The sequence below is a fragment of the Mobula hypostoma genome, chromosome 9 (assembly GCF_963921235.1).
Source record: "Mobula hypostoma chromosome 9, sMobHyp1.1, whole genome shotgun sequence".
Lineage (NCBI taxonomy): Eukaryota > Metazoa > Chordata > Chondrichthyes > Myliobatiformes > Myliobatidae > Mobula > Mobula hypostoma.
This window is the reverse complement of record NC_086105.1, coordinates 99900526-99926555: the sequence shown is the minus strand read 5'-3', so window position 1 is coordinate 99926555 and position 26030 is coordinate 99900526. Positions and strand designations below refer to the sequence as shown.

General features: G+C 41.7%; 1 protein-coding gene across 2 annotated transcripts in view; it reads right to left on the bottom strand.

Moving 5' to 3' along the window:
• Nucleotides 1-5762: 5762 nt before the first annotated feature.
• Nucleotides 5763-26030, bottom strand: part of top3a (DNA topoisomerase III alpha) — a 41419-nt gene continuing 21151 nt past the window's right edge. For both annotated transcript variants that reach the window (XM_063058772.1, XM_063058773.1), the window contains 8 exons: nt 24199-24384; nt 23592-23721; nt 22857-22970; nt 15185-15350; nt 11933-12076; nt 9906-10028; nt 9150-9823; nt 5763-6689 (listed from right to left, as the gene is read on the bottom strand). In XM_063058772.1, the coding sequence (XP_062914842.1) occupies nt 6565-6689; nt 9150-9823; nt 9906-10028; nt 11933-12076; nt 15185-15350; nt 22857-22970; nt 23592-23721; nt 24199-24384 (1662 nt within the window). In that variant the 3' untranslated portion in view covers nt 5763-6564. The remainder of the gene's footprint in view (nt 6690-9149; nt 9824-9905; nt 10029-11932; nt 12077-15184; nt 15351-22856; nt 22971-23591; nt 23722-24198; nt 24385-26030) is intronic.

Below are 26030 nucleotides of genomic sequence, written 5' to 3'. Positions count from 1 at the left end.
TTTTCAACATAGTCCCCTCCTACAAGTACACACTTAGTCCAGCGGTCGTAGAGCGCACGGATCCCTTCTTTGTAGAAGTGGTCCACAGCAGGGGTGATTGATAAGTTTGTGGCCTAAGGTAGAAGGAGATGAGTTATTAACTTCAAACTTTCTGCATTATCACTCAAAGAGTTGAACTGCACGTACATGTAATGAGAGCATCTTGGACCTCCAGGTGGTCCATAGCAGGGGTGATTGATAAGGTCATGGCCTTAGGTAGAAGGAGTTGAGTTATACATCTCTTGTTACATGCACGTGCAGTTCAACTCTGAGTGAAGATGCAGGAAGTTTGAAGTTAATAACTTACCAATCACCCCTCGTATAGTGCATATGAAAAAGAAACCAGAGGGACAATGGACTGGAGGGTATCATTGACATTGCTTGCAAATGTCCAGCTAATGCTGGGTGTTATGGACTGCTATACCCACTATGTTGCAGTAACAGTCAAAGGAAAGGGCTGGTGTTGCTGACATCATTGAAGAGGCTTCCTCCCAGTGAAGCAAACCTGTGCCATATTTTTGTAATCTTCTTCTTCATGTGCTTTGTGCGTTACACATTTGGACGATCATGGCTCTCCACATCAAATGATCCCTCGCAGCGTCAATGATATCTCACACACTTAGATCTGTTAGTTCTTTCAGTGTCCATATATTTTCTTCTTTGCCTTCCCTTTCCGTGTTGCCCAGGCATACGGCCTTGTAATGTAAGGCATTCTATTTCTCCCTTTCCGATGACATGGCCCAGGAATTTAAGTTTCCTCTCATTCAATGTTCTCATTAAAGATCTTTTTGTATGGGCATGTTGGAGTAGTTACCCTATCTCTATATGATATTTTCAGCATTCTTCTAAGAAATCACATTTCTATTGCTTCTAAGTTTCCTTGGAGTTCTGGTGTTATAGTCCATGTTTCGGAAGCACACAGCAAGATTGACCAGATGTAACATTTTAGTAGCCTAAGCCTTGTTGTCATAGAAATGTGTCTGTTGGTGAAGATGGGTTTCATATTTTGGAAGTTGGTTTTGGCAATGGCAATTCTTCTTTTTATTTCTACTTTACTTCTAACATCTTGTGATATAAAGCTACCAAGGAAATTAAAGCTGATCTTTTATTCAATCTCTTGGTTACCGATGTACAATTGGCATTTGGGAGTATCCTGCTGTTTTGATATTACTGTACATTTGGTTTTTTTTACAGTTGACGGTTAGACCAAAATCTGCACTTGTTTGTACTACTTTGTCTAGGAGGATTTGTAGGTCTTCTGCAGTACTTGCTATTAGGGTGGTATCGTCTGCATATCTTATATTGTTGATGTTAACACCTCCAATTTTTATCCCATCTAGGTCTTCTATTTCTCTGAGAATCATTTATTATTTTTGTAATAAAATGTTAAAAAATATTCCCAGAACCTTTTCAACAGCTCTATTATGAGATGATGCTTAAAAGGGGTATTGATTTATTAATCAAGAAACTATCAACGTCTGCTTTAAATATACCCAATTTCTTGGCCTCCACAGCCATCTGTGGGAAAGACTTCCAGAAATTCACAACCCTCTTCATCTCTGTCCTCAAGGGATGTGCCCTCTGGTCCGTGACTCTCCCACCATTGGAAGCATCCTCCCTATGTCCACTCCATCTACGCCTTTCAATATTTACTAGTTTTCAATGAGATCCTCCCCCCCCCCCATTCTTCTAAACTCCAGCAAGCACAGGCCTAGAGGCATCAAATGTTCCTCGTATATTAACTCTTTCATTTCCGGGATCATTCTTAAAAATCTCCTCTGGATCCTCTCCAATGTCTGCACATCCTTTCTCGGATATAGGGCCCAGAACCGCTCACGATACTCCAAATGTGCCCTGACCAATGCCTTACAAAGCCTCAGCATTACATCCTTGATTTTATACTCTAGTCCTCTGGAAATGAATGCTAACGTTGCACTTGCTCCCTTACGATCAATTCAACCCGCAAATAAACCTTTAGGGAATCCTGCACGAGGACTCCCAAGTCACTTTTCACCTCTGATTGCTGAATTTGAGTCCCATTTAGAAAACAGTCTGCACTTTTATTCCTTCTGTCAAAAAGTATGAACACATAATTCCCTACAGTACATTCCATCTGCCACCTCTTTGCTGAGTCTCCAAGTCTGTCGAAGTCCTTTTGCATACTAGTGCAAAGATGTTTCCTCTCCTCATGATATTTTCAAACATTCCAGTACCAAAATGAGTATTTTTAAACTCTAAACAACAGGAATTCTGCAGATGCTGGAAATTCGAGCGACACACATCAAAGTTGCTGGTGAACGCAGCAGGCCAAGCAGCATCTGTAGGATGAGGTGCAGTCGACGTTTCAGGCCGAGACCCTTCGTCAGGACTAACTGAAGGAAAAGTGAGTAAGGGATTTGAAAGTTGGAGGGGGAGGGGGAGATCCAAAATGATAGGAGAAGACAGGAGGGGGAGGGATAGAGCCAAGAACTGGACAGGTGATAGGCAAAAGGGGATACGAGAGGATCATGGGACAGGAGGTCCGGGAAGAAAGACAAGGGGGGGGGACCCAGAGGATGGGCAAGAGGCATATTCCGAGGGACAGAGGGAGAAAAAGGAGAGTGAGAGAAAGAATGTGTGCATAAAAATAAGTAACAGATGGGGTACGAGGGGGAGATGGGGCCTTAGCAGAAGTTAGAGAAGTCGATGTTCATGCCATCAGGTTGGAGGCTACCCAGACAGAATATAAGGTGTTGTTCCTCCAACCTGAGTGTGGCTTCATCTTTACAGTAGAGGAGGCCGTGGATAGACATGTCAGAATGGGAATGGGAATTTTTAAACTCTAGATATATTTAAATTTCACAACTCTCACTGTAGAATCAGAATCAGATTTATTATCACTGGCATGTGACATAAAATTTCTTAACTTAGCAGCAGCAGTTCAATGCAATACATAATCTAGCAGAGAAAGAAAAAAAAGAACAGAGTAATAAATAAAGTAAACCAATTATGTATATTGAATAAATTTTTTAAAAATGTGCAAAAACAGAAATACTGTACATTAAAAAAAGTGAGGTAGTGTCCAAAGCTTCAATCTCCATTTAGGAATCGGATGGCAGAGGGGAAGGAGCTGTTCCTGAATCACTGAGTGTGTGCCTTTAGGCTTCTGTACCTCCAACTGATGGTAACAGTGAGAAAAGGGCATGCCCTGGGTGCTGGAGGTCCTTAATAATGGACGCTGCCTTTCTGAGACACCGCTCCCTAAAGATGTCCTGGGTACTTTGTAGGCTAGTGCCCAAGATGGAGCTGACTAGATTTACAACATTCTGCAGCTTCTTTCGGTCCTGTGCAGTAACCCCTCCATACCAGACAGTGATGCAGCCTGTCAGATGCTCTCCATGGTACATCTATAAACATCTATAGAAGTTTTTGAGTGTATTTGTTGACATACCAAATCTCTTCAAACTCCTAATAAAGTATAGCCACTGTCTTGCCCTCTTTATGACTATGTCGATATGTTGGGACCAGGTTAGGTCCTCAGAGATCTTGACACCCAGGAGCTTGAAGCTGCTCACTCTCTCCACTTCTGATCCCTCTATGAGGATTGGTATGTTCTCCTTCATCTTACCCTTCCTGAAGTCCACAATCAGCTCTTTTGTCTTACTGATGTTGAGTGCCAGGTTGTTGCTGTAGCACCATTCCATTAGCTGGCATATCTCACTCCTGTATGCCCTCTCATCACCACCTGAGATTCCACCAACAATGGTTGTATCATCAGCAAATTTGTAGATGGTATTTGAGCTATGCCTAGCCACACAGTCATGTGCATATAGAGAGTAGAGCTGTGGGCTAAGCACACACCCCTGAGGTGTGCCAGTGAGGAGGATATGTTATCACCAATCCACACAGACTGTGGCCTTCCGGTTAGGAAGTCGAGAATCCAATTGCAGAGGGAGGTATAGAGGCCCAGGTTCTGCAACTTCTCAATCAGGATTGTGGGAATGATAGTATTAAATGCTGAGCTATAGTGATGAACAGCACCCTGATCTAGGTGCTTGTGCTGTCCAGGTGGTCTAAAGCCGTGTGGAGAGCCATTGAGATTGCATCTGCTGTTGACCTATTGTGGTGATAGACAAATTGCAAAGGGTCTAGGTCCTTGCTGAGGCAGGAGTTCAGTCTAGTCATGACCAACCTCTCAAAGCATTTCATCACTATCAATGTAAGTGCTACTGGGCAATAGTCATTAAGGCAGTCCACATTATTCTTCTTAGGCACTGGTATAATTGTTGCCTTTTTGAAGCAAGTGGGAACTAGCAGTGAGAGGTTGAAAATGTCCTTGAACACTCCCACTGGTTGGTCTGCACAGGTTTTCAGAGGTATACTATCGGGACCTTCGGCCTTGCGAGGGTTCACTCTCTTTATAGACAGTCTAACATCGACCTCTGAGACAGAGATCACAGTGTCATCAGGTGCAGTAGGGATCTTCACAGCTGTAGTTGTGTTCTCCCTTTCAAAGTGTGCATAGAAGGCATTGAGTTCATCTGGTTGGATTCCAGACTTGCATCTCTGAATCAATGACCCTGAACTATAGCTGCTCATCCACATATTCTGACTGTGTTTGACAAAATCTTTCTGGATAATATCACTGAAGTGTATGGAGACATTGCCATATTCAAACTAGTTATGGTCTACAGTACATAATTAGAAATTACATTTCTGCAATTTGAATTGCTTTATTGGGATCAGCTGGGACAATATAGAAGTGTTTACTCCTCATCTAATTTGCACTTCATGTGCTCTGGGAATATTTGAAAGGTCATATACACTAAAGTTCTCTGTTGGGAGCATATGCAGTTCCAGGGTATAAATTTATTTTTGATTAAAAGAAGATGCTTTGAGATTTATAATGTTCTACAATCAGCATGTTAAAAATCCATATCTTGCACACTACTCAGTCCAATTAATGCTAATGTACAAAGTGAGCACTGTTTTATTTAATTGTTCTGCGGGTTTCTTTTTGCTTCAATGCAACAAAATTTAAACCAAATAAAAACTAAAGGACATGGGTAACTTTGTGTAATCTTTGTGGAATAAGAGCATTGAATTTCATGGTGATTCGGAGGCTCTGTCAACAAAGCACAAGAGTATAATATAAGGCTGTCAGGCAATAAAGGCAGTTCTGGTTTAAAAATCAAATTTAATTATACTACGAACATGAGAATACAACATTCCGATTTTTAGCAAATAGATTGTTTTGCTTTTTGGATTATTGATATTTTTGAAATGCCCAAATGAAAATGCTTTGCCTTTGTAGTCTTTAATGATGTAAATTATGTGTTCAAATTTTATCAAGTAATCTGTTTTATTTCATTAGGGCAATGTAGTAATTTAATCCAGTGGATTTGAGGACAACATGCAACCATTGTTGTTAATCTACCGTTTCAATTATATTGAAGCAATGTTGATACAAGCTAGAGGTGCTGAATAACTCCCACCTGGTTCTTTACAAAGAAAAGTTGGGAACTCTTATTTTACCATACAAATTACAATTCTATTATATTCCCTTGGTCAAAATGTTCCAGTTTGGGATGGTATTCCTGTATTAAACATGCAAGAGACAGTCAATCTATCGGTACATTGAGGGAAATGATACTTCCAGTGATCTACCATAAAAATGACTGAAGTAAATATTGATTTATTCTTTGAATTTTGAAATAAAAAAAAGACCAGTGTTAAGATAAAATTAAGTTTAATTCTCAAATGTCTAAGTATATTCTGGATTTCATACAATTCCAACTCTTCAAGAACTTTCTTCTCTATAGTACAACGTTTGTCCATGGCTCAATGCACATACCCAATATGTAGGTTACAGAGATGTTCACACTGTTAAAGCAGCCTCATGTCACACTATGATAGATCATTCCCACTCGTGTTACATTCTTGAATTATACAGTGAACCCCTGCATCTACTCTTAGTTACTATAGACTTTTGTACCTACAATATTTAGATAATGAATTAGTACCGTGCCCCAGTACTGGAACTTAAACTCTCAAATAACCCTGTGACATAACCAAAAGTTATCTTCTCAATTCAAGAAGTTGAAATCAAAAATTAAATCCTGAGCATCCAACTAACTTTTAAAGTACTGTTCCTCAGAGCTCCTCCACACCTCCCATTTCCAAATTCTAAAATGTACCATCTCCAGAAAACTTTGTTTGACAGAAGTTGCAATGTTATTCCAAGAATAAAATCCAGCAATGGAGGATACAGAGCAGCTGCATCTGAAGGTAGTGTTAAGTAATGAATTTCATTCTTTATCTCTTTGGATCCAGCACATGAGATGACACTGCGCATGTAATTCACCGTCCCTCTTTGAACAAGAGCTCTCAAAACTCTACATTCAATATAACAGAATGTAGAGCTCCTTATGAAGGGCTTGGTTAGTTTTTGTGAGAAAGATCAGAACTTTGATGAAGCTGATGGATTTCTCTGCAGGCAGCCCTCCAGCTTATGATAAAATATCACTGATGTGAGGATAAGAAGAGTCACCGGTTTTGGGGGCACTTTGTCCTGGTGTGTCCCGGCTGATGGCACAACCCACAGGTCCGTGGCTTCTTTGCTGTGGGACCATTCTGAAAAGAATTTCCATCCCGCCGATTACTTACTGAACCTGAAAGGTAAAAATAACAGAACTAGATCAGAACCTTCAAACATCCCAAGTACTCTTCCAACTGTGAATGACCCTAAAATTAAGTGCAGACCTATTCAATGGCACTCAATAGTTAGTTTTTAAATATTTAACAGCTGAGGCTACTCACAACTCTTAACACAGCTCAGTCAGATCAGTAAACCTGAGCATTACAGCAGCCCTGCCTTGGCACAGTGAACTATAAGAACATATTCAAAGGTGGTTTACAAATGCAACCTTTGTTTCAATAAGAAGTAAGTCATATTGGGAAAAGTACACACCACTCAAAAACATTAATCAAGGCCAGGCCATGTTGACTCAGAGCTTTGCATTATAAATCACAGGACTTTAGATGGTAATTTAGAAGCTACATTTTCCCAATGAGTATTGTGCAGGGTAATTGGTAATTAAATGAGGATATTACTGATGCTGTCCAGTCATTGTGGTGCAGCTAATGAAGCCACTGCCTCACAATGCCAGTAATCCAAGTTTAATCCTGACACTGGGTAATGCTTCTGTAGAATTTGCACATTCACCCTGGAATAAAGTGGTTTCCCCCAGGTGCTCCAGTTTCACCGCAAATATGTGCAGGTTGGTAGCTTAATTGGCCATTATGTTTAGCAGTGTAAGCACGAATGGCAGCGATGCTTCACCACCAGATAAACTCAACGCCTTCTATGCCCGCTTTGAAAGGGAGGACACAACCACAGCTGTGAAGAACCCTGCTGCACCTGATGACCCTGTGATCTTCGTCTCAGAGGCCGATGTTAGGCTGTCTTCAAAGAGAGTGAATCCTCACAAGGCGGGAAGTCCTGATGCAGTACCTGGTAAGGCTCTGAAAACCTGTGCCAACCAGCTAGTGGGAGCATTCAAGAACACTTTTGAGCTCTCACTGCTACGGGTGGAAGTTCCCACTTGCTTCGAAAAGGCAACAATTATACCAGTGCCTAAGAAGGATAATGTGAGCTACCTTAATGACTATCACCCGGTAGCACTCACATCTACAGTGATGAAATGCTTTGAGAGGTTGGTCGTGACTAGACTGAACTGCCTCAACAAGGACCTGGACCCATTGCAATTTGCCTATCACCACAATAGGTTAATGGCAGACACAATCCCAATGGCTCTCCACACGGCTTTAGACCACCTGGACAGCACAAGTACCTAGATCAGGGTGCTGTTCATCACTATAGCTCAGCATTTAATACCATCATTCCCATAATCCTGATTGAGAAGTCGCAGAACCTGGGCTTCTGTACCTCCCTCTGCAATTGGACCCTTGATGTTCTAACCTGAAGACCACAATCTGTGCAGATTGGTGACAACATCTTCTCGCTGACGATCAACACTGGTGCACCTCAGGGTGTGTGCTTAACCCACTGCTCTACTCTCTATATACACATGACTGTGTGGCTAGGCATAGCTCAAATACCATCTATAAATTTGCTGATGACACAACCATTGTTGGTAGAATCTCAGGTGGTGACAAGAGGCCATACAGGAGTGAGAAATGCCAACTAGTGGAGTGGTGCCACAGCAACAACCTGGTACTCAATGTCAGTAAGCTGATAGAGCTGATTGTGGACTTCAGGAAGGGTAAGACGAAGGAACACATACCAGTCCTCATAGAGGGATCAGAAGTGGAGAGAGTGAGCAGTTTCAGGTTCCTGGGTGTCAAGATCTCTGAGGATCTAACCTGGTCCCAACATATTGACGTAGTTATAAAGAAGGCAAGACAGCGGCTATACTTCATTAGGAGTTTGAAGAGATTTGGCATGTCAACAAATACACTCAAAAACTTCTATAGTTGTACTGTGGAGAGCATTCTGACAGACTGCATCACTGTCTGGTATGGAGGGGCTACTGCACAGGACCAAAAGAAGCTGCAGAAGGCTGTAAATCTGGTCAGCTACATCGTGGGTACTAGCTTACCAAGTACCCAGGACATCTTTAGGGAGCAGTGTCTATTATTAAGCACCCGGGGCATGCCCTTTTCTCACTGTTCATCAGGTAGGAGGTACAGAAGTCTGAAGGCACACACTCAGTGATTCAGGAACAGCTCCTTCCTTTCTGCCATCCGATTCCTAAATGGACATTGAACCCTTGGACACTACCTCACTTTTTTTTAATATATAGTATTTCTGTTTTTTGCACAATTTTTAATCTATTCAATATACATATACCATATAAAGTATACTGAATAAGATTTACTTTATTATTTTTTTCTTCTATATTATGTATTGCATTGAACTGCTGCTGCTAAATTAATAAATTTCATGTCACATGCCAGTGATAATAAACCTGATTCTAAATCTGGGAATAGTATTTAAGAATTGGAGCAAGTAAAACATTTGAGATTAATGTAAAAGTAGTATAAACGGTGTTTGATAATTGGCATGGTTTCTCTGCAGTATGTCGCTGTAACTCAGTAGTGAAACTTACCACGTAAAGCATTCTCATCAGCCCATTCGAAGAAGCCACACTGCTGTTCTCTGGGTTTGGAGCAGGTGTGGAATGCCCGTCCCTTGTTGGGTCCGTCTTTCTGTACTGTGCGTGTGACAGCTGGCTGGTTGCACATGCACACTGCTTCCCCTTTGCCAGATGTCCCTCTGCTCTCAGCTTGACGGAAATAGCCGGCACCTGGGGTCACATTCCTTCTGCTGACGGCTCCTCCACAACTTCCCGATTCTTCAACATCCTGCTCAGCCCACAGAAAGAAGTTGCATGTGCCCACACTACACTTGTAGAACTTCCGTCCCTGGTTTGGTCCGTCCTTGCGGACAGTCAGAAGCAGGGCACTTTGGCCACAGTTGCACACAACTACATTATCATCACTTGCCAGCACTGATTGTACAGTCCTGGATACTCGGCCCATGGACACAGTTGGCACAGCCAGATCTGGATTGTTGTTCCTACTATGTACGCGATCCCGCAGCTGATTCTCTGTTCTGTTCTGTGACGATTGGTTGGCAGTTTGACTGTTTGAATGTGACGCTCCATGTAAATACCTCAGGTCCAGGATCTCCCTCAACATCTCATCACAACCCCCAATACAACCAACGAACTCCAAGGGGACTAAAGGAGGCACACTGCCTCGTTTGAACTTAAACTTTAACCTGAAAGCGTAGAACAAATAAAATGAATATGTTTTCTCAAAACAAAATTATTAGGTTTAGATTCTGCTACTTTAGTCATTACCTGTGAACTGGGTGTGGTTTACAAGTGGGACAAATGCTGTCATCCCTGTTGACCCCAAGGACAGAATCAGGAAACCAGACTGCAGACCTGCAGCTCGGGTACCCCGTACACGAAAGGTAAAACCTGTTGTCAACACAAAGCTACAGTGAGTAATAGAACTAGCAGTGCAATTTGCCAACACTGTCACAGGGTGACACCTCATCATGGCAACAGAATAATTGCTTTGTACATCACCTTTAACGTAGTAAAATAATTTAAAAGTGTTTCACAGCTATGTTTTCAGACAACATTAAAGTGATGCACATGGTCACAGAGGTGGGTTCGTATGGAATTAAAGAAGATTTGCAGAGTCAGAGAGAAATCTGGAGAGAGTTCCAAACACAGAATTCCAAGTACCCCTTATCCGAAATGCTTGGGGCTGGAAGTGTTTTGGAATTTGGATTTTTTTTGGATTTTGGAATATATAATGAGATGGCTAATTTCCGGCTCTGAATTTATGTACTACTGGTAAGTAGTTTTTATCTTACACTTGTCCATCACATATATCTACTTAGCAGTAAAAATCATTACATACCATTAATGTAATGAAAATATAATGTGTGTAGGGTAAGAAAAGCAGCACAGCAGCATCGGGAGAATACCTGAATCAGCTGTTGAACAACGGCAGGCTTTCAGTCTCCACCTACGACGCTGTGTTTTTATATTTTACTTTTTTGTAGATTTTATGCAAGGTATAGAAACAATCAGCATCATAGACTTGTTCTGGTGCTAGAATTTTGTGATCAGCAGAGGCTTTAAAAATTTAACATTGGACTTTTTCTTAAATTTTTGCAACCAGCCTGTTGAATTCAATTTTCAGTTCATCGTGTTAGATCTTTGCTTGTTTCATGATCAGCACACTGTTAAGCGGCATATGTTCACTCTGATGCTGATAATATACGATTGAAATCTTCATTTTTCACTTTAAGCAGTGTTTTTCTATTTTTATCAACTTCTGTTCATTGCATATGTGATGTCACTTCTCAGAACTGTCTGTGGTGCTCAGAGCCCTGCACATCGCCAGGGAACTTCCCCAGTGTATTGTGGAAGTTTCCCATTTGTGACATTCAAAAAAAAAATTCAGATTTTGGAGGTTTGTGGATTTGGAATTTCAGATAAGGGGTACTCAACCTGTATAAGCTTAACTCATTCACTCCCGTAAGAGATAAAACAGTTGCAGATTTAATTTGGGGAAGCAGGAAATGATGAGTGTGGAGCTCTTACTAGGTTTAATTTTCCTATCTATTATGTTCTCTCCATGCCCCCCACACCACTAAAACCCAACTCCATACTAAATTCACAGAATTACTTCTCCACAACCCCAATCATTTATGTGTTCATTGAATTCCTCTTCCATCTTACTGTGTTCACAGAATTCATTCTTGCCTCTTACCTAAAGCTTCCCGTAAACATACTGAGGGGCAAGGTATGAACTATGCAGATTTATAGCAGTGTCAGAAACCTGAGAAATTGAGTTAGGAACTATGGTAAACAACACACAACTGACTGAAAACCTCTCAAGAACGGATCTGCTCAGTGCTACCACAAGGCTAGTTTCTTGAGGGGTTTTCACTCCGTGGAAAAGAGTAGCAAGTTCACTGGTAGAAATGTATACACAACAAAAAGGAGAAAGAGAGCTAGAGAGGAAACTGTAAAGGAGTGGATGCAAGGGGCTGGGGGCAGGGGTAACACATAGAATACGTACATTAAAACTGAACCTCTGCTTCACAAGGGAATGAATAATGAGCTAACCAAAGAGAAATTCATAGTTTTTTTTATATGGTCTCGGAGCCTCAGGTAATTGAAGCAAAGATGAGTAAATGAAATTAAAGTGCAGTTCGTAAACGAATAGCCATCAGGCTCCGAGAAGGAAATTGCCACTTTTGCCACTGCAATGAATTGAGGTACATATGCCAACCTCCTGCTCCTGTGTAATTGGTCTGAGGGGAGTAATGTCAATTTCCTGGCCCAGTTTAGCAGCTACTTACCCTCCATCTTTCTTTGGTTTGAGAACCATGTCCCTGGCACACTGGGGGCATTTTCGAACAGGTTCTGAAATCTCCATCAAGAACTCTTCAGACTGTGTGAATTCTGTCCTTTCTCCCAAGTAATGTGACAGAGCCTCATCCAGCCTATCAAAACAAGACCAAACATCTAGTCTGTGAGCTTCATTTTCAGAGTTCAGACTAAAAAACAGTCCGCATACTACTTTCCCAACATCACACACCCTGGGGACCCTCCCTAGTACCTCCTGGATTCTGTAGCACCAATGGCATAACTCAATGCCTTTACCAGAATATTTTGTGTTTATTCAGTACTCTTGAGGTAATAACCTTGTCAGGTATTTCAGAGGCAAAGTTCTCAAGCAGCATGAGGTCCAACAACCAAAATGTATCAAATGAATTGAAAGAAAACAGGTTGGCACTTAAAATCAGGAAAACATGTTCACAGTGAGGAATTGAAAGGTGACAAGGGGGAGCAAGAAATGGGACAATCCTCAGGGAGATGGGGGGTTCATGGCCCAATGATGTGGGCATTGGGAGGGTCTACTGTGAGGGAAGAGGAATTGGGCTATGAAGATAGGAGGACAATGAGCCTTCAAGATGGAAGAGGTACAATGGAGTGAAAAAGAAGGGTCCATTAGAGTGCAGCAGGACCACCAAGATGAAGGCGTTCTTGGGAATATGCCAGGGAGAATGAAGACTGGAGTGCTACCAATTGAGAGGGCAGTCAGGGGCAAGAAATGGAGCTGTTAAGCTACGTGGGAGGAGGAAGAGTGATTGATGGAAGACTGGGTGAGGTACTTTTGGTATCCCTTACATGGACTCTAAAACAGGTGGGGAAGTGGGGCCTGGCACAGCAGGGAAAAGGATAGAAGCCACCAAGGGAAAATCAGGGTAGGGAATTACCATGCCTAGAGTGACAGTTGAAGGGATCTGGTAGCTCCGAAATGGGGATGGTAAACTGGACAGCAATGGGAGGTGTTGCAAGTAAATGACGGAAGATGAGGAGTGAGAAGGGTGGGGCAGTAAAAAGAGTATGGTTGCACAAAAAAAGGGTCACTCTGCACCCTTCATGGGATGGAGTAAGACAGTCGCGGCTGGGGAGACCACCCATATGATAGGGGAAAGAAGTGGCCACCAACAAGGTGGAGAGCTAGGAGAGAGGAGAAGTAGGGGAGAGGGAAGAGAAGACAAGGCAGCAATGGCAACAAGGGTGAGCGGGGTGCCACAGGACAGCCTCAGGGTAAATTAGTCACCGAGTAATACAGCAAAATAACAGGTCCTTTGACCTAAATGATCTATGCTGATCACATCATCCTCCCCGTTGTTCCCAGATGCATATTCCATGTTCAGCCGATAACTCTCTGAACCCTTCCCCTCCAAGAATGTACCAAATGACTCTTTAATGCTGCAATTGTTGCTGACTTGACCACTTCCTCTGGCAGTTCACAGCAGGTACTCATTATTTGGCTCACAATCTCTTAAAAGAAAGGTCATCTCTTAAACTTCCTTTCGGCATATTCTTTGAAATCCTACTTGTCTGCTTTGATCAAGAATAAAATAATCTGGTAACTACCTTCAAGCCCACACCAATAATAAGTTAATACTAAAAACAACAAAAAAGGAAAAACTGGAGTCAGCTGAACTAACCATAATCTTATGAGATTGCAATAAAACCCACTGAGCCAGTAATGTCCTTGTTGGAAGAAAATCAGCTGTCCTAACATTTGGCTTTGGGCCCATATACATATAGCTGACTTTCAATTCTAAAACGACCTTGCAAAACAGCTCTGAGACTGCAAGACCATAAGACATAGGAAGAGAATTAAGCCATTCAGCCCATCAAGTCTGCTCAGCCATTCCAACATGGCCGATTTATTATCTCTTTCAATCCCATTCTCCTGCCTTCTCCCCGTAACCTTTGATGCCTTTACTAATCAAGAACCTATCAACAGCTGCTTTAAGTATACCTAGTGACTTGTCCTGCAAGCATTGTGGCAATGAATTCCTCTGATTCATGTCCCTCTGGCTAAAGAAATTCTTCTTCATCTATGTTCTAAAGGGCCATCCTTCTATTCTGAGCCTCTACCATCTGGTCCCAGATTCCCCCACAAGAGGAGACATCCTTTCCACTTCCACTCTATCTTGGCCTTTTAGTATCAATAGGTTTCAATGAGGTCCCCTCCTAAACTACAGTAAGTACAAGCCCAGGGCCATCAAGTGCTCCCCATATGTTAACATTTTCATTCCTAGGATCACTTTCATGCACCTCACATGAATCTTCTCCAATGTCAACAGACCTTTTCTTAGAAAAGGGGACCAAAGCTGCTCACGATACTCCAAGTCCTGTTTGACCAAAGCTTTATAAAGTCTCAGCATTACAACCTTACTTTAATATTCTAGTCCTCTCAAAATGAATTCTAACACTGCACTTGGCTTCCTTATTACTTACTCAACCCGAAAGTTAACCTTTAGGGAATCCTGCACAAGGACTCGCAAATCCCTTTGTACCTCTGATTTCTGAATTTTCTCCCCATTCAGAAAATAGTCTGCGCATTATTCCTTCTACCAAAGTGCATGATCATACACTTTCCTACACTATACTCCATCTGTCTCTTCTTTGCCCGTTTGAACTTTAAACATTTTCCCAATCTGTTTAAGCCCTTCTGCGACTCCCTGCTTCTTCAACACTACGTGCAACTCCACCCAGCTTCTTTTGTCTGCAAACATGGCCACAAAGCCATCAACGCTGTCATCTAAATAACTGAAAATCCCAGCCCCTGTGGAACACCACTAGTCACCAGCAGCTAACCAGAAAAGGCTCTCTTTATTCCCACTCTTTGCCTTCCACCTGTCAGCCAATCTTCTATCAACGCTAATTTCTTTCCTGTAACACCACAGACTCTTATTTTGTTTAGCAGCATCATGTGTGACACCTTGTCAAAAGCCTTCTGAAACTCCAAGTAAACAACATCCCCTGACCCACCTTTGTCATCTTGCCTGTTATTTCTAAAGAATTCCAAAAGATTTGTCAAGCAAGATTTCCCCTTGGGGAAACCATGCTGACTTCAGCCCGTTTTAGCATGTGCCTCCAAGTACCACGAAACCTCATCCTTAATATTGGAATCCAACGAAGTTTTACCTAACTTTACAAGACAACTGAAGATGAACAGTACATGGGCACTTTGTCAAAAACACTCGTGAAGCGAGAATATTCAATTTATTACACACACTCACTTCTTTGCTTTTGTCACGGCTTCGATGAATACCTGCTTGTATTTCTGAACATACTCTTGCAGCACACTAAACTTGTCCTTCCTCCCCTCACAAACCAGTTTCAGATTTGCCTCAAGCTCAGCGCGTAGATCTGGCTTGGACATCTCGTATCCCATGGAATCATACCCTGCAGTAGGAGCACAATTGTTCACAAATGTGATAAAACAGACAGCAAGAATTTCTATAGGTTCTATAAGAAAGAAAATTAAAGTGAGAGTTAGTCCTCAAGTCCAGTCCAGGGAATTGCTAATGGAAAATAAAGAAGATGGCAGATGACATAAATTTGTTGCCTTGACTACAGAGAAAACATAGAATCCCAGGAACAGCAAATTGTTGAAGCTTGGGGCTGACAAGAACACAGATCCTAACAGACTTTAACCAAGGGTCTTAAAATTAATATCTAACAATAATTGATGTGCTAGTTCTATTTTCCCAAAATTCCCTAGTTTCAGAGAAGATTCCAAAAAATTAGAAAATTAAGTTCTTTTATTCAGAGGTAGACAGAATCCCTGAAATTGCAGGACATTTGGCTTAATATCCCATCATAGGCAAAATATAAGAAGCAATTATTAAGAACATTATAGAAAAACAATTAGAAAAATACAAAATAATCAAACATGATTTTGTGAAAGCTGCAAAAATGAAATTCATTTCACCAATTTACTGGAGCCCAATGAAGTAGACACATTCAGTGACTTAAGTGGAATCGGATATTTGTATTAAGATTTCCATTTGATAAGGAGCTAAATGAACAATTATCATGGAAGTTAAAACTTCATTGTATAGACGGGGTATCAAACCTATGGCACACTGAAAAGTATTGTTGGCATGTGGTGCTGCCCTTCAATTCTTTAAACCCCACCCAGAATAAAAGGAAACAATGATTCTGGTGACCAGTGGCGTTGCACAAGGGATGGCGTTGGGTCCAATGTTTTTCATGATATACAGTATGTTAAAGATTTGGTGATGGAATTGGTGGTTTTGTGACCAAACTTGTGGATGATACAGAGATAGGTGGAGATGTAGGTAGTGTAGTTTTGAAGAAACAGGGAATTTGCAGGAGGACTTGAACAGATTGGGAGAATGGGCAAATCTGTAGCAGATGGAATACAGTGCAAGGCATTGTATAGTGATGCACTTCGGTAGAAGGGATAAATGTGTAGCATATTTTCTAAATGGGAAGCAAATTCAGAAATAGAGATGTAAAGGGACATGGGCAATCTAGTGCAGGATTCCTTGAAGGTTAACTTGCATGTTGAGCCAGTAGCAAGGAAGGCAAATGCAATGTTAGTGTTCATTCTGAGAGACTAGAATACAAAAACAAGGGTGTAATGCTGAGGCTTGTTGATGAGTAAATGTGTTGGTAATGATGGGATTTAAGTGTGTTGCCCACTATTGTAAGCTGTATCAAAGGACGTGATGAATCAGCATACAAGAGGGAGATTGAAAACTTGGCTGATTGGTGTAATAACAACAACCTCTCACACAATCTCAATAAAACCAAGGAACTGATTGTAGACTTCAGGAGAGGGAAACCAGAGATCCAAAAGCCAGTACAGGTGTCCCCTGCTTTTCGAATTCGCTTTACGAAACCTCACTGTTACGAAAGACCTACATTAGTACCCTGTTTTCGCTTTCAGAAGGTGTTTTCACTGTTACGAAGAAAGGCAGTGCGCGATAAAAAATCAGCGTGCGAAAAAATCAGCGCACGATAAAAGGCAGCGTGCACCCCGAGCAGCCGCTCTGCCCTGGATTTGGAACGGCATTGCTTAAACACGTTGCATGGAGCAGCCGTTAGCAAGATGAGTTCTAAGGTGTCGGAAAAGCCTGAAAGAGTAAGGGGTTTTACACTTAGCGTAAAACTAGACATAATTAAGCGTTTCGATCATGGTGAACGAAGCAAGGACAAAGTGAGGTTGGCTTGTGGAAGTTGAAGAAGATGATGTTGAAGAGGTTTTGGCATCCCATGACCAAGAACTGATAGATGAAGAGCTGATGCAATTGGAAGAGGAAAGGGTAACAATCGAAACCGAATGCAGAAAGTGAAGCAACTGCGTGAGATTTTCGCTGCAATGATAAAGTACGACTTTAATTTTGAAAGGGTACGTAGGGTTTAGGGGATATTTGCAGGATGGTTTGAGCGCTTACAAACACCTGTATGATAGAAAAATGCGCGAGGCTCAGCAGTCAAGCAAGCCTTCCACATCAGCCACAGCAGACAACGAACCTCGACCTTCAACATAGAGGCGGGCAGTCATAGGAGAAAATGAGCTACCTGCCCTGATCGATGATGAGATGACACCCCCGTGTCCCACCACCCCAACACCCAGGCCTCGGACAGATACTGTACCAATTCGCGAAGAATGCAGCAGTAGCCGGGAGGCACACAGCACATCTTTAAGAAAAGAGCCGAAATAAACATGCTAATTAATTAGGTACCGCCGACACGTAGTTAATTAGCATGTTTATTTCGGCTTTTTTCTTAAAGATGTGCTGTGTGCCTCCCGGCTACCGCTGCGTTCTTTGCGGCAATGTATCAGGTTGGCAGCCCGGAGGGTGGGGGCCACTGCACCACCCAACCTGCGACGACTCAGTCTAACACACCATCATCAGTGTGCTTGGCGCTGTTTTCCCAATTCTGGTAAGTGATACTACATTGTACATACGTTATTTCTACTTTATATAGGCTGTGTATTTTTACGTGTTATTTGGTAGATTTGGCAGCTTCATAGTTTAAAAGTTACTGGAGAGCGTGTTTATGCCAACAGCGCTTGCGTGAGATTTTCTGCCGAGAGCGCTTGCGTGAGATTTTCGCTACGGAGATCTGTGCAGGCAATTGTTGTAGAGAAGTATTTCTACTTTATATAGGCTGTGTATTTATCATATCATTCCTGCTTTTACTATATGTTACTGTTATTTTAGGTTTTATGTGTTATTTGGCATGATTTGGTAGGTTATTTTTGGGTCTGTGAACGCTCACAAATTTTTCCCGTATAAATAAATGGTAATTGCTTCTTCGCTTTACGACATTTCGGCTTACGAACCGTTTCACAGGAACGCTCTACCCTCGGATGGCGGGGGAAACCTGTAATCAGCGGAGGATCAGAGGTGGAGAGGGTCAGTAACTTTAAATTCCTGGGTGCCACTGTCTCAGAGGACCTGTCCTGGAAACATCATATAAATATTATTGTGATGAAAGCACAACAATGCCTCTACTTCCTCAGGAGTCTGCGGAGGTTCAGCACGCCATCAAAAACCTTGGCAAACTTCTATAGATGTGCGGTGGAAAGTGTGCTGACTGGCTGCATTATGGTCTGGTATGGGAACATCAATGCCTTTGAGTGGAAAATCCTACAAAAGGAAGTGGATTTGGCCCAGTACATCATCGGTAAAACCCTCCCAACCATTGAGCACGTTTACATGAAATGTTGCTGTAGAAAAGCAGCATCCATCATCAAAGATCCTCACCACCCAGTCCATCTTGCTGCCGCCATCAGGTAGAAGGTACAAGTGCCTCAGGACTTGTACCACCAGGTTCAAGAACAGCTACTAACCCTCAACCATCAGGCTCTTGAACAAAAGGGGATAGCTACACTCATCTAAGGACTTGGTTATATTGTTATTTCATAGTCACTATTTATTGCTATTTATTTATATCTGCACTTGCAGCTTGTTTACAGTTCCTGATGTTTACAGTTTACAGATCCTGTTCTATAGATTTGCTAAGTATGCCTGCAGGAAGGGAATCTCAGGGTTGTATGCGGTGACATGTATGTACTCTGATAATTTTTACTTTGAACTTTGTTGGTCAGACCACATTTGGAGTATAGTGAGCAGATTTGGGCACCTCATCTAAGAAAAGGTGTGCTGGTGTTAGAGAGGATACTGAGGTTGTTCATGAAAATTACCCTGGGGATGAAAGGGTTAACATATGAGCAGCATTTGATGGCTTTGGGCCAATACTTGCAAGTTTAGAAGAATGACGGGGGAATCACATTGAAACTTAACACTATTGAAAAGCTTAGGTTGAGTGGAAGTGGAGAGGATGTTTCCTATTGTGGGAGAGTCTAGGACTAGAGGGCACAGCCTCAGAATAGAAGGATGTCACTTCAGAACAGACATGAGGAGGAATTTCTTAAGCCAGGGAATTCATTGCCAGAGACGGCTGTGGAGGCCAAGTCATTGGGTATATTTAAAGCAGATGTTGTTGATTAGCAAGTGTGTCAAATGTTAGAGAGAGAAGGCAGGAGAACTGGGTTGAGAGGAAAAATAAATCAGACATGATCGAATAATGGAGCAGACCCAACAGGCCGAATGGCCTAATTGTGCACCTATGTCTTGTTGTCTCGGAAGGTCCCAAGCTCAGCTGCAAAAGGAGGATTGGGCATAGGACTAGGAACTCTATCCCATAAAAATTTAGTGCTACAGAAAAGCCAACAGAAGCTCCAAACACCTCATCCTGGGAGAGGAAGGACACATCAAGAAGATGGGCTACACGTGTGACAACTTGAAAGATTGGCCCATGACAGAGGACTCTGGTAAGCTACTGTCTGAATCCTATGTTCCAGGAGGGGTTGATGAGCAAGCTTTATGGACTTCGTGGATTGTCTTTATTGTCGAATGAACAGCAAATAATTTTTTACAAATCAAGGGCTGTAGATGTTTTCACAGGAAATGTCTCACGTTGGCTTAGAGCAGTGGTCCCCAACCACCAGCCCGCAGACCGGTACTGGGTCGCAAAGCATGTGCTACCGGGCTGCGAGGAAATGATATGATTTGGCGAAATGAAACGATATGAGTCAGCTGCACCTTTCCTCATTCCCTGTCACGCCCACTGTTGAACTTTAACGCACCCGAGGTCATTAGTGACCCAAGATGCAAATGACCCAAGACGTGCAAAGAAATGGGTCCGTGACCCATTTGTGAATGTCCCCGGTGAATCATCCATGTCGGCACGGGAAAAAGATCAACTTCTCCAGCTTGCAAATGATGGTGGGCTGAAAAGTATGTTTGACATAACATCTCTGCCGGCATTCTGGATCAAAGTCAAGGCTGAATATCCTGAAAAAGCCACGAAAGCACTGAAAACATTGCTTCCATTTCCAACATCATATCTCTGTGAAGCGGAGTTTTCTGCAATGAATGCAACGAAAACTACATTGCGGAATAGACTGGACATAAGGAACCCACTTCGAGTATCACTGTCTCCCATCACCCCTCGATGGGACCGTCTTGTTGCAGGGAAACAAGCCCAGGGCTCCCACTGATTCAGCGATATTGGTGTGTTGCAATGATTTTTTATGTTCATATGAGGAAAATATGCGCTGTGTGTTTAATATCCAAACGTTACTTAAAATGTTATGATGCTATTGACTTATAATTCAGTGGTCCCCAACCTCTGGGCCACGAAGAATGCAGCGGTAGCCAGAACGCACCCAGCACATCTTTAAGAAAAAAGCTGAAATAAACAGGCTAATTAATTAGGTGCTGCCTGGCACGTAAATGTCAGCCCAGATCAGAGGCGATTGCTGATTGCGTCGCCTCTGATCTGGACGGACATTTACGTGCTGGGCAGCACCTAATCAATTAGCTTGTTTATTTCGGCTTTTTTCTTAAAGGTGTGCTGGGTGTGTTCCGGCCACAGCTGCACCGCTGCATTCTTCGCGGCCCGGTATGGGTCCGCAGCCCGGAGGTTTGGGACCACCGTTATAATTGACTTATCACTATATTCAGGTGAGGAAAATATGCGTTGTGTGTTTAATATTAAATTCATTAGATAAACATCTTTAGAAACAAAATTGAGTGTATTAGCCACTTATAAGTGACTTATAGTTGACTTGTCACCTATATTCCGGTCGTGATTAACACCTCCCCCTCCCACCCCCTGGTCTGCAAGAATATTGTCGATATTAAACCGGTCCACAGTGCAAAAAAGGTTGGGGACCCCTGGCTTAGAGCCCAAGAGACAGTTGCTAATTGTAACTTGCTTTGTAGAATGAACTTTCTCATGCCTGCTTGTATTTTATTTGATTACCTATATAGATACAATTGTTCGGCATGTCCCCTGGTGGTCACATTATGTATATGCAATTGTTCAGTGCGTCTCCTAGTGGTTATATTTCTTTGTATTATTCTGGAAGTTTCTCGGGTATTGCATGATTTGAATAGAGGCTATCTGATTGTTCAATTCTTATCTACAAATTTGAATGTAATAAATATACTTTGAACACTTAAAAAGGTTTGCCACCCCTGGGGGTGCAGGAGTAACAAAGGGAATAGAAGATTGGCTAGCATACATGAAATAGAATAGGCATAAATGAGTTTTCTTTGAATGACAAGATGGCATAAGTTGTGTGCCACAGGGATCAAAGCATCATCTTTTAACAATTTAGCAAAGGTATCTAAGAGACAAAGATAAATAGAATAATTTACATCTGGATAACTTAAAAGAGTATAAAATGTGGGGAAAATGTGAAATTGCCCATTTTGCTAGGAAAACTAAACAAGTAAATGGTGAAAGATTGCATAACTCTGAGATCCAGTGGGATCTGAGCATCCTCTTGCATCATTCAAAAAAAAATATGTATGCATGTATAGCAAGTAATTAGGAAAACTAACAGAGTTCTTGCTTATTGCAAAAATAGGAAGTCTGTGCTTTGGTTATTTAGGGCATTGATACTGTCACATCTGGACTGTACGTACAAAACTGTACAGATTTAAGGTTGGTTGTAATTGTGTTGGAAGAAGTGTAAAGGTATACAAGACCGAAATCTTGAACAGGGATATTGCCTTATTTTGAAAGATTAGACAGGCTATGTTTGTATCCACTCTAGACTGGATTAAAACATATTATATCATGATGTGTCTTGGTAGTGTGGGAGTAGACAGGATGTTTCCTCTGCTGGGAGAACCCACAACCAGGAGTCACTGTCTAAAAAAAAACACAATTTAAGATAATAACTAGGCAAAAAAATTTCTTCCACAGCACTGAGTGTTTTTGGAATTCTCTCCCTCAGAGTAGTGAAATGAGAGCCCATGGGTAATTTTTAAAGACATGGATAGATGGACTCTTTATAAGGCAGGTAGTGAAAAGTTAATGGGATAGAACTGAAATGTGGAGCTGATGTCACAATCAGATCTCATGAAATAGCAATCTAAGTGGCCTACTCTTGCTCTTAATTTCTATGTTATTATTCCTTAGTCATTCAACAACAGTGAAGTTTATCTTTATGGTTTAAAGCATCTGCATCCATGTCTCATAACTAGAAAACTGTGACTCGGATCCCTATGCTTATCAATTCTGGGCTAGTGAAGCATCAAGGTTTGCTGCAGCCAGCCAGCTGCATAGTCAGTGCCCAGAGATTACAACAAGCTTTGAGAGATCACTTCTCCCACCTCAACAATCACTGCCCGCCAAACACACCATGGCATTATTTGCAGAGATTTCTATACATTGTTAAAATACCCAAATATCATTCAAAGTAACTCATGGTCACAAATGTCCTATTTTTTTTACAATTTTTTTTAGTGCCAACATCACGGAAGAAAACAAGACAGGCCCAGTATGCTGCGTTTATAGTAAAATAGTATAAGAAATTGTTCCATTCTTAAAATTGTTGGTGTAAGTACTTACCCTCCACTAGACCCATTCCCAATTCCCCTGGGAGGAATCGTTGATCTGGAGTCAAGCCCACGTACATTCGGGATTTGATCGTCTCAATGTGGTCTGCATGAGTGGCATCAGTCCCTGAGAAAAAAACAACTACACATTAGCAACACAGCTCCACTGCACAGGTGTCATATTCACTCCCAACGCTGGGGCACTGAGGGTACCTCTACACCTACCACAAACCCAATTCATTATCACAGTGGGGTATCGCATGGATACAGGCCTGGGGTCATGAAAACCTTTAAATGCCCATTTACACTATTCCTACCTTAATCCCAATTTTATTCTTCCATGTTTCCTCTCCAAGTCCCCATCAATTCTCCCCACATCCTATCACTCATCTGCATACCATGGCAATTTACAATGGCCGATCAACCTACCAACCCACATCTTTGGATGAGGGTGGACACTGGAAGACCTGGTGAAAACTCACACAGTAACAGGATGAATGTGCAAACTCCACCATGCAGATGGTCAGGACGTGAAAATGGCTTCACTCAAAATCAGAGTGATCTTGCCTTCTTCAGAGATGTGAAAGCGTTTGGTGTCCGTCCACTGCAGAGTACAGCCAGCTCATCTTAGACTAAGCATAGAACCAAAAGCCCAGGTCAGCATGATATGGGGGTCACACCAATCAACGTATACAGTCTATGAACACAAGATGTGCCAAAATAAAGAGATCTTGAACTTCAGACTAACCTATGCCATGCTTCTCCATCAGAGCAATAAGATCAGCCTCAGTCAAAAGCTGGGGTGGACTTGTCTCTCCATCGACCATCTCGATAGTGGTGGGTTGGAACTTGTTCCCTCTCTCATATACTGGTATAATCTAGAACAGACCATTTACTTTAGAACTACAGGAACTCTCAAACAAACAATTTCTGTTTCCCATTTGAACCACAAATTCCTTATGTGAAAATTAAGTAAGATAGAAGAGATCCAAGCATTGTTTTTGATTGTATAGACAATGCAGTTATACCCAAACCCAGTACATTTTCCATCCCCATCCTGACATACACTAATCATAACAGATCCATCAATTGAATGTCACTGGAATTCCAGGGAGACTGGAACAGGCACACCTCCTGTTCAAGAAGTGTTGTAACTATCTGTAGCCCATTATCCAGAATAAATAAAAACACTTGATGGTATTGTGTCTCAAAATTTGATCATTTGGTTCTACTCTTTCCCCGTCAAAAAGAATGAAAATTGTTTCCCTAACCAGATTGTATCCTGCAATATAATAAACCACACAATGCCAGAATCAAGGAAATGTTAATGAGTTATTTTCTTCTTCACACAGTACCTTAGCATTCCATTTGTCATATGGATAAACCTCAAGATAATTCCGTGCAATGATCATAAGTCCATGAGCAACAAAACGTTCTCCTGCAATGTCAATTTCTACTGTCGTTTCCTGTCCCTGTGCATCCTGGGAGCAACACGCTAGGAAGTGTCGGACAATAAACTCATAAAGACGCTGCTCAGTTCCCTGAAAAGAAAGAAAATGTTTAGTACAATTACAATTCAATAATCGATTCTAAAGAAAAGCAGAACACTTCCAATTAGAAAAATACTTCAGTCCAATCTTTTCAAATTCAAGGAGGCACAAGTACAGTTTGTAGTTTAAGGATATGCTCGCTATGTCCTTCCCATTATCCCCTGCCCCAGGATTTTGCTGACTTCCTCAATCTCCAAAATCATTCTTTGAGATACCCCTAAACTGATCTTCGTTCAGTAAGATTTAAGACTGCTTAATGTCATTTCCAGCACATAAGTGTAAAGAACAAAATAATTGTTACTCCAGATCCAATGCAGTCCAAAACATAACACAGTAAAAATAAAAAAAAACTAAACATTAGTACGTAAGATAGCTTATAGACATAGATTGATTGTATGTCCACAAAGTGACACTAAGTCCAGGAGTGTCTGTACATCAGGTGTGTGACAGGATTGAGAAGGTAGTGGTGGTTGGGGGCATTGAGGGGTGGGTCAGTGGGTGGAGGTGTTGAGCAGTGTTATTACTTGCAGAAAGTAACACTTTTTTTTTTGAGTCTGGTGATCCTGGTGCGGATGCTACGTAGCCTCCTTCTTGATGGCAGTGAAACAAACAGTCCCTGAGAAGAGTGGATGGGATCTTTCATGTGGATGTTACTGGCCCTTTCCCAGCACCTTTCTGTATGTACATCCTGATGGTGAGTAGGCTGGTGCTGGCGATTCATTAGGCAGTTCTGACAGCCTGTTGTAGAGCCATCCTGTCCAGTGCAGTTTCTATACCATGCAGTGGGATGCTCTTTACTGTGTATCTGTAAGACAACACGAGTACAGATGTGCACAGTCCAGCCCTCTTCTGCCTCCTCAGGAAGTAGAGAAGTTGGTGAGCTTTCCTGATTATGTATAACGTGCTCTGGGACCATGAGAGGTTGTGTGTGAAGTGCACTCCCAAGAGTTTGAAACTGCTGCACCATCAGAGTAAAGAGGGAAGGAGTGTCCCACTAACAGCAGAGGATATTGGGAGTGAAGCAGTTAAATTAATGGAACTATAACTCATAGATTTGAAAAGACGATTTAATAACACAAATTGAAATCCTACTCCGGTTGTGGAATTTAAATTCAGTTAATAAAATAGAATTAACTACAATCCAGCATTGTTCACAAAATTACTGAATTGCTGTAAAATCCTATCTGGCTCTCTGTCTTCAGCTGAGGAAAAAAAAACAATCATTAACCAGTCTGGCCTATGTGCACTCCAGACCCATCAACCAGGTTGCCAAAATAGGCCAGGCAAGTCATATAATTGTGCCATAACTCCATCAAAAAAGTGTATATAACCAAATGAAGCACCTAACATTGACCTATTCACGGAATTGGGTTATGGTAAGGCTGCTTCCAGTACAGTTAACATTCCACAATGCACCCCATGTTACAGCAGCTTGGTTAATGGAAATTCACCCAGATGGAATTCAAAAATCACGACCAAAAGTTTGAGATATGGAATACAAATTCACATTTCTTGAACTTATGAGAGAAAACTAACTGAATAAACACAAGATTGAAAAAAAAACAATTTTGTCAAGTTTATATTAAGGAAAATCACAATGCAGAGGATGTTATAGGAACACAGCACTTTTGTATGGG